General features: G+C 39.2%; 1 protein-coding gene across 4 annotated transcripts in view; it reads left to right on the forward strand.

Annotated features, from left to right (window-relative positions):
- AGK (acylglycerol kinase) overlaps positions 1 to 12,686 on the forward strand; it is a 103,678-nt gene that overhangs the window by 71,382 nt on the left and 19,610 nt on the right. For all 4 annotated transcript variants that reach the window (XM_023184979.1, XM_023184976.1, XM_023184978.2 and 1 more), the window contains exon 10: positions 10,602 to 10,681. In XM_023184979.1, the coding sequence (XP_023040747.1) occupies positions 10,602 to 10,681 (80 nt within the window). The remainder of the gene's footprint in view (positions 1 to 10,601; positions 10,682 to 12,686) is intronic.

Here is a 12,686-nt window from a genome sequence, read left to right on the forward strand (position 1 = left end):
AGAAAGCAGGGAGGGAGGGAGGAAGGAAGGAGGAAGGGAGGGAGGGAGGGAGGGGGGAAGGAAGGAAGGAAGAAAGGAAGAAAGAAAGAAAATGAAGTAGCCATATTGCTGATATGGAGAAAGTTTTAGTGGTCTGGATAGAAGACCAAATCAGCCACAACATTCCCTTAAGCCACAGCCTAATCCAGGGCAAGGCCCTAACTCTCTTCAATTTTATGAAGGCTAAGTTAAGTGAAGAGGCTGCAGAAGAAATGTTTAAACCTAATAGAGGTTGGTTCATGAGGTTTAAGGAAAGAAGCCCTTCTCCTAACATAAAGTGCAAGGTGGAGCAGCAATTAGCTGATGGAGAAGGTGCTGCAAGTTATCCAGAAGATCTAGCTAAGATGATTGACAGAGGTACCCGTACTAAACAACAGATTTTCAGTGTAGAGAAAACAGCCTTTTATTGGAAGAATGTGCCATCTCAGACTTTCATAGCTAGAGACGGGAAGTCAATGGCTGGCTTCAAAGTTTGGGACAGGCTGACTTTCTTGTTAAAAACTACTGCAGCTGGTGACTTTTAAGTTCAAGCCAGTGCTCATTTACCATTCCAAAAGTCCTAGGGCCTTTAAAAATTATGCTGCATCTACTCTGCTTGTGCTGTGTAACTGGAAGAACAAATCCTGGGTGATAGCACATCTGTTTACAGCATAGTTTACTGAATATTTTAGGCCCACTGTTGAGACCCACTGCTCAGAAAAAACAATTCATATCAAAATATTACTGCTTATTAGCAAGCACCTGACCACCCGAGAGCCCTGATGGACATGTACAAGGAGATTAATGTTTTCTTGCCTGCTGACAGACATTCATCCTGCATCTCACGTATCAAGGAATAATTTCAACTTTCAGGTTTTATTATTTAAGAAATAAATTGTGGACCAAAGGTCATCAATAGATGAACTACAGTCTTGGCAACAAAGTGAGACCCCATCTATAAAAAAAAACTTTGTAAAAAATTAGACCGGCATGGTGGTGTGGGCCGATAGTCCCAGCTGTCATAGATAGTGATTCATCTGATGTATCTGGGCAAAGTAAATTGAAAACCTTCTGGAAACGATTCACCATTCTAGATGCCATTACAAATATTGATGATTCATGGGAGGAGGTCAAAATAACAGTGTTAACAGAAGTTTGAAAGAAGTTGATTCCAACTCTCATGGATGACTTTAAGGGGTTCAAGATTTCAGTGGAGGAAGGAACTGCAGATGTCGTAGAAATAACAAGAGAACTGGAATTAGAAGTGGAACCTGAAGATGTGATTGAAATGCTGCAATCTTGTAAAATTTGAATGAAGAGTTGTTTCTTATGGATGGGCAAAGAAAGTGATTTCTTGAGATGGAATATACTTCTGATGAGGATGCTGTGAACCTTGTTGAAATGACAAAAAGGATTTAAAATATTACATAAACTTAGTTGACAAAGCATTGGCAGGGATTGAGAAGACTGACTCCAACTTTGGGAGAATTTCTGCTGTAAGTCACATGCTATCAAACTGCATATATCCTGCAGATAAATCTTTCATGAAAGGATGAGTCCGATATTGCAAACTTCATTGCTGTCTTACTTTAAGAAATTGTCCCATCCACCCCAACCTTCAGCAACCACCACCCTGATCAGTCAGCAGCCATCAACATAGAGGCAAGACCCTCCACAGCAAAGAGATTAGGACTTGCTGAAAGCTCAGATAATTGTTAGCATTTTTAAATTTAGCATTTAATGTTAGCATTTTTTTAAGTTAAGGTACATGCTTTTTTTGACGTAATGCTGTTGCACACTCAATAGACTAGTATAATATAAACATACCTTTTATATGCACTGGAAAACCAAAAAGTTCCTGTGACTCATTTTATTGCAATACTCACTTTATTGCAGTGGTCTGGAACCGAACTTGCAACATCTGTGAGATATATAAGAATTGCTCTCTATCTACTCTCAATATAATTGTATTGCTAGTTTTAGTTCCTTTATTTTATTTATTTATTTTTTTGAGACAGGATCTCACTCTGTCATCGAGGCTGGAGTGCAGTGGCACGATCATAGCTCACTGCAACCTCCAACTCCTGGGCTCAAGGGATCTTCCTGCTTCAGCCTCCTAAGTAGCTAGGACTACAGACCCACACCACCATGCCTGTCTAATTTTTTACAAAGATTTTTTTGTATAGATGGGGTCTCTCTTTGTTGCCCAGGCTGTGTTCATCTATTGAAGACCTTTGGTCCACAAGTAGTTCATCTACCTCATATGGTTGTCTTGAATATTAAAAGAGTTAATAAATATAAACAAATATAAAATAGGATAGTGATTTTTACCTGTGTGTATGGTGGCCACCTCTTCCTCTCATGCCCTCCCAAAGGTGAAACTGTTCTCATATCTCATCACCCTATTAGAGTAGCTTGTCTTTTTTTGAATTCATGTTAGTTGGTCATCTTGCAGTCTTAGCTCTCTGATAAGCTTTTTTAAAGTTATGATTTTGTAGATTATCTGGCTTTTTCTCATTTTTAGGGTGGGACAGTGTTCTTTGTACTTTCCTACATGCTAGGTGGGAATAGAATTACCCATTTTTCTTATTGTGTAATGTTTTCTTACTGATTTATACATGAACTGATGAATTGTATTAGACATATTTTTTTAAAAAGACTTAGAAGCAATGATACCTAATAGCAGTGATCATATTTGGCACCCAGAAGGTGGCTTTAAATACCATTCTCAATAAAAATAACCAAGGCTCTGTGAAGGGATGGCTTTTGCAGGGCAATAACAAGGCAAGAAAGTACTCAAAAGCTGATGGAGATATCACAAAAGATGTAGCCTTCAGGTGTCCTACTCGCCAATTTTGGGACTCTTTGAATATTACAAAGAACAATAATGCTGATGAATCATAATGCCTTAAAAATGAAGAATCCATGAGTTTCCAGTGATATTTCAGGATTGCCAGTTTGTAAACGCAGAAAGAATGATAGAAAATCTCCATTTCTAAAATCACCTGTGTAATGATTGAGGTAGAGATCATCAGTGAATACTAAAACCATTGGATAAAAGATTGTTGGTAAACAAAGTCCACAGTCTCAAGAGTATATCAGGTTACTTAATAATTTAAAAGGGAAAATATACTTTGATAGTGGAGAAATCTAGCATATGTTACTTTAACCGAGTGATCAAACTTAACATCGCAAATAATGGATACACTGACGTCATCTGCCTCCCGATGTGATATATTGAGAAGGATATAACAGCACTTGTGTATTTTGCTGCACAAAATATTAACTAACTGAATATAATCATGAATAATTAGACAAATCCAAATTCTAAAAACAAAAATTGGACTCATCAAAAAATGGCAATGTCATGAAATCCAAAAGAAGGTAGACAGTCTGTTCTGGATTAAGGAATACTGAAGAAATAACTAACTGCAGTACAAGAGCCTGAATTGGAAAAACGAGAAATAATGGCAATCCATAAAAGGCATTATTGGAACAATTAGAGACATTTTAGTGTAAACTGTATCTTAAATATTATGTATCGATGTTAGATTTCTTGAGAGGGACAGTGGTGTTATGGTTATGTCTGTGTGTGTTCTTGTTCTTAGGAGCTGCATGATGAATGTCTGTGTGTGTTCTTGTTCTTAGGAGCTGCATGATGAAATATGTAGTGGTAAAGGGTCATGGGTCTGCAATTTATTAGCAAATTTAACATCACTGGAGAACATATACACACAGATAAAGCTAATATGGAGGAAATGTTGGCAGTGGGTGAATCTAGGTGAAAGGTATAAATGGTGTTCATTGTACTGTTTAAAAATTGTTTTGGTTTGACACTTTTCCAAAATAACTTTGAGGTTAAGAAGGCCCAGTAGCTATTGTCAATTCTTGATCAGTGTTCTCTATTAAAAAATAATTTAAATCTTAGAAAACAGGACAGGTATTCTCACTTGGATAGTAGTTACATAGTGACTCCTTTTTCACCTAAACTCTTATTTTTTTGTGGAAAGGGCATATTCCTAGGAGGTTAGAGCTGCGAAGTTAAATAACCCTATAAACGGTGAGCCCTGTGTTCTTAGATTTGGCCTGAAAATGTACCAGCTACATTCAGGATGAACATCTTATATTCATTCAGGTTCCTTGATATTTATGAATGAAGGGTCCTCACTGTGTCATGATTCCAAACTTCAATCCTAAAAAGTTGCTGTTAGTTACATAGAGCTTGCTATAAGTATATTTACAATTGGCGAACCCATGAGCTTGCCTTTTATTTTCTTTTCTTCTCGTGCACTGATGTCTGGACTAGTCACCATGACCTCGCTGATCATGATAAAAGTGATTTAAATTGCAGTTGATCTTTTAGCATATAATAAAGCTAACTTGTTTTCACAACATGGGATGGCTATGCTGAAATTTCAGCCTAGGAAAGGTACTAGAGATTGTTATCTATGGAGATATTATTTAAAATACTGTTATTACCAAAGGAGGTGGATCAGGATACATCTCTTAATAACTGAGTGATTTTTTTTTTCTTACATATGTGTTAGAAGTAATCCATCCCAGAGTATCTGAGATTTAACTGGAAATTCTTGCTGTGCTTTGATTGATTGATTGATTGATTGATTGAGATGGAGTCTTACTCTGTAACTCAGGCTAAAGTGCAGTGGTGCAGTCTTCGCTCACTGCAACGTCCACCTCCCAGGTTCAAGCCATTCTCCTGCCTCAGCCTCCTGAGTAACTGGGACTACAGGTGCGTGCCACCACACCCAGCTAATTTTTGTATTTTTAGTAGAGACAGGGTTTCACCATATTGATCAGGCTTGTCTTGAACTCCTGACCTCGTGATACACCCACCTCAGCCTCCCAAAGTGCTGGGATTACAGGCGTGAGCCACCGGGCCCGGCCTGTGCTTATATTTAAATGTCTCTTATCTCCTTTATGTTTTTCTTTGAAATATACTGATTTTGGTGAATTGATGAAACCAGTATCAAATTTACCACAGGCTCTGTGTATTGATGACACAATCCAGAAAGAAAACTCTGAAAATCAGTTCGTAGAAAACGTGGTACAGCAGTCTCTACTCTGGTTTCTGAGGAACCCAACTAAGTTGGATACATTTTCTCTTTTTTCCTTTTTTTCTGAAAATTAATTTCAGAATATGGGGAAAAAGATCATAGAAAAAGCCTTGTACTATAAGCATTATAGCTAAAGCCTGATACCACATTTTTCTTCTTTCAGAGAACAATCCAACCTTATCAATCATATGTCTGATGATTCTCCAAAGATAAATAGTTCTTGAAAACAATAATGCCTTCCATTTAGCTTTTAGATTGTTCAATCTGTGTTCACATTTCACTTGAATCTCCCACTCAGTGAGGAAGTTGAGGGTGAGATTCGTATCCTCCTTTGACAGGTTAGGGAAAAAAGAATCCTTTGATTATGACGAGTTGTGCTGGAGATGTAACTAGAATTGAGATTTCCTTTCTCATAGTCCGTTGGTTTTTCCACTTAACTGCTTTGTCCAGGTGGCGTCATACTTGGCACCATTCCATGATTTTTGAAGGGCAGTTTTTTCCATATAGACATCTATAATGCCTGATACTTGACTTTAAAGTAGTTACTGGGAAGGTTTATAGAATTCTTTCTAGCTTTTTCTTTTTGTTTTTTCAACTAGATTCTTAAGACCCTCCCAACCCAGAACCAATTGAGGCACAGAGGGGAGTTCGTGGGGAGTTAGAACCTTTCCCTTTTCCCTGCTCGCCATTCCTGGCTAATTACATGGACTCCTTCTTTTTAGACCCTGGCCTTGATCATTCTCTTAAGATGATGCTTGAAGCTGCTTCAGAACTCCTTTAGAACACCTTCTACTTTCTTTATCTAGGATCCCTGAAATTTCCAGATTAGGCATCTATCTAGTTTATGGGACTTGCTTTCTTTTCGGTGTTCCTTAAGCATTTATTCCAACCTGCTCACTCCATTATTTTCTTCCAGAAACCCTAGGCCATTTTCTCCCAGGGATTTACTCTTTCTAGAGAAGTCTGTGAATTGGGGCAGCACATCTCCTTTGCTGTGAAGATCTGCCTGTGTGCTTGTTTTTCTTTTTGTTTTTGTTTTTGTTTACTGACCCAACCATCTCAAAATTTGACTGCCTACCCAGATCTTTAGTGGGTTAAGATATAGTGGGACTTTGTCTATTGTTGGCTTCTACTTTGTCCATCTGACCTTGCTTACTTTTTCTGTGTTCATGTGTACCCCAACAGGGACTAGTCTCTCCATGGCTGGTCCTCAGGCCTCTTCTGAATCTTGACAGTCCAATGCCCATCTGGAATACTAATTATTCTCTAGATCTGCTCACACATATTCTGCCTTGCTTGCCCATTTCCTGTTATCCAGAGCCATTCTCACCTTTTGCTAGGACACAGCACTCCATGTCAGTGGAACTTTGGGGTCACAAGGCCTTTTATTTAATTCTAACGGAATGTTCCTAAAAATTCTTCCCCCCGAGATGAAGAAAGAGAAAACAGGGTTAGAGGATCAGTCAGCAACTCTCAGTACTTAGCACTTCTTCCCTACACTGCATGCTTTAGAACAGCATTTACCAAGAAATATTAATTATACAAAAATGTCCTCCCAAAGAAGGGTTGCACAGTTGACAACTTAGGAAAGCTGTATATTGTGCTTCCTCCTTTGGAAATGTGTAATGTACATTAACATAGTAAAGACTCAAAAGAAGAACTGCAGTAAACGTAACTTGCTTCAAACCAAGTAAGTTTGGTATTTTCCAATTTATTTCACCATGGAAACTTCTGTCATCAGCAGCAGCAGCATCATCCTCCTCAGACATAACACTTGTTAACATGTTATGAAACATTTGGGGAAATGATGCTATACATATATACTGTTATTTCTCTCCCTTAGACTAGAATCACTTTCTTCTCTCCTTTGTCTTCTTTCCAGTTCTTTCCAACCTCCCCTCATCTAGGTACCTTGTTTTTTAATTGCTGGCCAAATAGTGCAAAATTTGCAGTTAGGAGGAATAAGTTTTGAGATCTATAGCATAGCAGGGTGACTATAGTTGATAATAATGTACATTTAAACATAACTAAGAGAATAAACTTCAAATGTCTCACCACAAAAAAGGGTAAGTAAATGAGGTGATGAATATTTAATTAGCTTGATTTAATCATCCCACATTGCATACACATGTAAATCACATTGTACCCCATAAACATATACCAGTGTGATTTATCAATTAAAAATAATAATTTATGTTTTGTTTTAAAATTTATATTTTCCTTGACCATCCATCTCCTTAGCTCCCCCCACCCATTACACAGTTGTACCTACTTCCATGATGCTCAGTAGGTATCTCAATATAAATCAGAAGCCTGGTATATGGAAACTTACCACACTATTATACTTACTTAGCAATTTTGTTAAGGTGAAGGCATTAAGTGGGATTTAATTCAGACAATATTTAGATTCAGTTCTAGATGACAGAATTAAGAGGGACACTGACAAACAACAGAGGGAGCTGGGTAAACAAGATAATGAGGCTGTAAAATCATGGCGGAACAACGGAAAGACTAGACGTATAGCTTGGAGAGCATAAAGCTAGGGAGGAAATGTGAGCACTTCGAGGCAGGGAGTGTGTTAGTGTGTTCACCTGTGTGTCTGCAATTCCCAGCACCATGCTTGGCTGAGTAGGGATTCCGTCAATACTGAGTGGATGAGTGAAAACATATCTGTCTTCAGATACATGAGAGGTGACGTTTGTGAAATTCCAGTGAGGATAGGGATATTTTTGGCTCACGTAAAAGCTTTATGAGGTTATTCTGTCACCTCATTTTATGATTAAATATAGTAATTTTAAAATTTTATGTATTTATCATAAATTTTATTTACTGTTGTCCACTCACTGCTAGCAGGTGAGGATACAGGGGTGATAGCCCCTTTATACACTCATAGAAGATAATGTAGAGAAGGTTGTTTTAGTATTAAGCAAAAGATGACCTTGTTTTCAGAGGTAGAAGCCAGTGTTCAAAAGTTAAGTGACTTGCCTAGGATCACTTAGGTATTCTGTGAGGATTCTCACTTCAAAACAATTGGTTTACGTTATTATACCATTTTATAAATCTTTAATGGTCAGCATGTAACATTCCTAAGAAATAATACAGTCTTTAAATGATCACTTATACTTTGATAAAGTCATCACTTATTACACCCCAAAATTCTGGAGTCATCTTGGACTCCCCCATTCAGGCAGGAAGTCATGTTGGTTCTATCTTCAAAATATATCCAGAATCAAGCATTTCTTCTTGCCTCTGTTCTTACCACTCTGGTCCCAGCTGCCTTCATCTTTTGTCTGGATCATTCCAGGAGTCCTCTAACTCTTATCATTCCCTCTCCCCTCGCCTCCCTACGATCTGTTGTCAGCACAACAGCCAGTGTGTGGTCAGGAGTTAGAGCATGTCACTTCTCTACCCAGAGCCCATCAACAGCTTCCCATCTCTGAATAACACCGAAGTCATTCAAAGTCCTTCAAGGCCAAACAGTCCAGTCCCTGTGACCTCTCTGGCCTCATTTGGATTTCTCATGTACTTCAGGTCTCTGTTCAAATGTTACTGTATCATTGATATCCTCCATCACCTCCTCATATTAGTAAGCAATCCTGGGCATAGTGGTTCACACCTGTAAGCCCAGCACTTTGGGAGCTGAGGCAGGTGGATCATCACAGGTCAGAAGTTGGAGACCATCCTGGTCAACAGGGTGAAACCCCATCTCTACTAAAAGAATACAAAAATTAGCCAGGCGTGGTGGCGTGCACCTGTAATCCCAGCTACTCAGGAGGCTGAGGCAGGAGAATCACTTGAACCTGGGAGGCGGAGGTTGCAGTGAGCCGAGATCACCCCACTGTACTCCAGCCTGGGGAACAGAGTGAGATTCTGTCTTAAAAAAAAAAAAAGGCAAAATAAAAAGTCCTCCTTCCCCTCAATGTCTTTGGGCTGTTTTTTCATCGCACTCTCTCTCTGCTTCCTACTGTTTCTAGCTACTTTATTGTTGGTACATAAAGGAATGATTAGAGGAAAATCTTTTTCCTTACCATTCCCTCTTGGTTGCTGATGCCCCTGTGCTGGCTGTCTTATGGGTTCATGTGTGAATTCTTTGGGATTCCTCCCCATGGCATACATAGTTTTCTGATGTTAGAGATCTGTTCTAGCTCCACTTTTTTCAGCTTCCTGCACAGAGCATCCAGGCTTGGCTCTCTCCACAGCTTCTGACTGCTTGGATACTGTCATCCCTGGGCTAGGCTCTTAGATGGGATACTGTCAAGATGACTCAAAGGCCTGTTATCTTCCACAGTATCCACTGGGCACCCAGAAAACTAATATGTCCTTGCTGTACCAGCCAGTGAGTTGCTGCACGTTCTCCTTTTTTCTCTGCCATTTCTCTCTGGTTCCCTTGTCCCTTGCTAAAAGCAGGTACAGAGAGTGAAAATGCAAGTCTACTGCACCTGCAGATCCTCGACAAAGGGATGAGAGGCCAGCGTCCTTCCCTTGCAGGCTTCTTTTATTGTGTTTGATTCTCCTAGTCATTCCAAAGCAAATGCTTTGCTTTTGGCATAGTGGAAACGGGAGTGAAACCGGTGTTGGGGGAAGCACTCTTTCCCTTGCGGAGAAGACGGCATGCTTTCTCTAGGCAGCGACTTGCACTGCCAAGGATTTACCTCCAGTTGCTACTCTTCTGCTTGCACTGGCTGTGATGGGAATCAAGCTGGTTCTGCCCGCTTTTAGCAACTTCTGTGGACTCTTCTGTAGCATTTGGTGGCTCTCTTTAGAGTGTGGGGGCACTGGGTGCCTGTCAATTTTCAGCTCTTAGACTAGATGAAATTCTGAGCTACAGGAAAAATTCCATTTAGAATCCTGGTACCTAGATTATTGATAATTTTTAAGGAAGATTCAGGGTGGAGTATAAACTCTTAGGGACATTGGCTGTATTGTGTATTTTTTCTATATGTTGCTTAATTCACTGATTTATTAGAAATTCACTGATTATAATATGCAGTATTTGGCCATAAAACATAGGACTAACTCCAAATCACTTTTTATTTTGACTTTTTCTAACACATATTTGACTGTATTTTCAGATATTCAGGTGAAACATTCTAGAGTACCAGGATTCTGACTTGAGAGCTCTTGATCCTATAAGGAAAATGCAGGCTTAAGTTATCTTTGCCTTGGACAAGTACAGGAAAGAAATTCTAGCTGACCTGACTACTGATTGGTTCAAGAAGTAACATAGTTAGTACTCCCAAATTTACAGTCCAAAGTATGACAATATGTTCCCCGGCCAGCAGATTCATGAGACCTGATGTGTAAAACTTCCCTTTATTTACAGTGTGGCTTATTCAAGTATTTTTACTGAGCACTCACAGGGTTAATGTCTTTAATGTTTGAGCAGACTTTTTAGAATTTTGGTTTGATGAAAAGTAGGCCATGAACATTTGCTGAGTACTTACATGTAAAGAGTTCCAAGTGACTGATTGTAATCATGAATTTAAATGAAATGTGTTTAACTTCCAGGGTGAAAAGGAACAGCCTGTGTATGCAATGACCGGCCTTCGATGGGGATCTTTCAGAGACGCTGGCGTCAAAGTTAGCAAGTAAAGGATTATTATATTGATGTGTGATTTTTTTAAAAAAAATCTTATTCTGTCCCTGCCTTTCAGGTTTTAACTCACAGAGATCTTCTGGGAATAAATTTGGTGGGCCTTGAGGTTGAATTGTGTGTGAATAATGGAGGTAGGAACAATCAGGTAGAGGTTTATGTCCTATATGCAGAAAGGCTGGGGAAGGTTGCAGCTTCCTCAACACTAGCTGGGCAGTAGCTGAAGAGGAGAAGGGTGTGTCTCTATTTTTAGGCACAATATTTGAGCATAGGTTAGGCTCAAGCTAGGCTGTAGGGAGAACTGGATTGCCTGTCATTCTGCAGCTGCTTAGCTGGCTACCAAGTAGAAGGGACTGCCTGGCCTTACGGAGCTGTTGCAGTCGGATGACTTTTCCTGAGAGGTATTTTTGTGAAGGCCTCGCAGATTGGGAGACCACAGGCCGCTGCTCTTAGAGGAGGAAGAAAGGCGGCGCCTGGCTGTGCCGTGAGGTGGGAGAAACAGGCCTGTTGAGGAGCTGATGAGAGGGCCAGCACTGGCTTTTCGTGGGAATTGACTTCTTTTTGGAGAATCCATTGTGTGCAAAGAAACTCTTGGCTTGGAGAGAGGGTGTGTCGTGTTCCATCTGCTGTGGAGAGGTAAAGTTAGGCAAGGGCTTGCTGAGCAGGACTAAAGGGGACACCGTGTGAGATTTGCTTCATACCTGGTGGGTGGTATTTTCTCTTTACCTTTTCTTAAAATCGAGGGCTTACAGTTTGAGTATAGTTTAAATGAATTGTGGCTGATCTCACACATAGCTCCCAAGAAATTGCTCTTTCACTTGATAGGCCAGCCTGCCATGCTTTTTTTTTTTTTTTTTTTTTTTTTTTTACAGAAATTTCTCTCACTTGTTTCACTTTATTATTCTTGCTAATGAGATTCCTGACAGTGCAAAAGTCAAAAGAGAGACATTACCATATTATATTACACGTTGCATTCTGAAGTATTTCACATCTTTTTATTTGCAAGTGTGCCATGATTATAGGGTTCCACAAATTACCTTGTGTTTGATCTGAAATCTCAAATCCAGCAGTTCACCAAGAGAAACTGCTTAGCTTTCCCTAAAAAAGTCTGGTTAGGACAAATTGCTTTCCAAAATGTGTTAAGCAACAGTAAAGCACAGTACAGGTCAACACTTTTAGGGCTACTTTATATACTTGCCCCATATCTTGATTGGTTTCTGAACAAAGAATTTTAAAATTCTGATTGTCATTACGTGCTGCCTTGGCTAGGCCCATCCACTGAGTTGCTCTTTGTATGAAGAAAGAAATGGTAGAGATAGGAGAAATCATTTCCTAGCTGGCTATAGAAGACTACAAAGACAGTGGCAAAATGTACTATTGGTAGAGATGAAGGAAACTGAGGAATATGTAGAAGGTAACTGCCTGAGTTGAGATGACCTTCTACTTTACTAACTAGGGAAAGAAGCAAACTATAAAGTAAATTTAAAAAAAAATAACAAAAAATCAGATGATCAGGGCCTCATTAGTAGTAGCACAATATCAACCTGAATAATCATTTAGAATGTTTCTGCATTCCCTCTTGGATTATATCTAAGCTCTTTGTCTGTTATTCCAGGCCCAACTTACTCTGTCATCACCCCTAATTATGAAATTATGCATCTTTACTTCTAAGCTTTTCCCTCTTTCTCTTGTTGTTATCCTGTTTCTCATACTCTAAGTTTTGTACCCTGACTTTATTTTGTGCCATTCATTTTATAAGCATGGCTGCTCCAATGATTTTAGGCCCTAATGATTTTTTGTCTCTTTTTGATTCCCCTTACCAATAAGCACTTATCAGTTTATGCTTTTCTATATAGTCATTCAGTGTTTGCTTTTACTTATTTGGGTCTAATTTTCTCAAATCATAAGCTCCCAAAGGGGGAAATTTATACTTTATATTTCTTCTGTTTCCTCCACATTCATAGTGGATGCTAAATAAACGTATATGATCAGAATCAATA

The sequence above is a fragment of the Piliocolobus tephrosceles genome, chromosome 8 (assembly GCF_002776525.5).
Source record: "Piliocolobus tephrosceles isolate RC106 chromosome 8, ASM277652v3, whole genome shotgun sequence".
Classification (NCBI taxonomy): Eukaryota; Metazoa; Chordata; class Mammalia; order Primates; family Cercopithecidae; genus Piliocolobus; species Piliocolobus tephrosceles.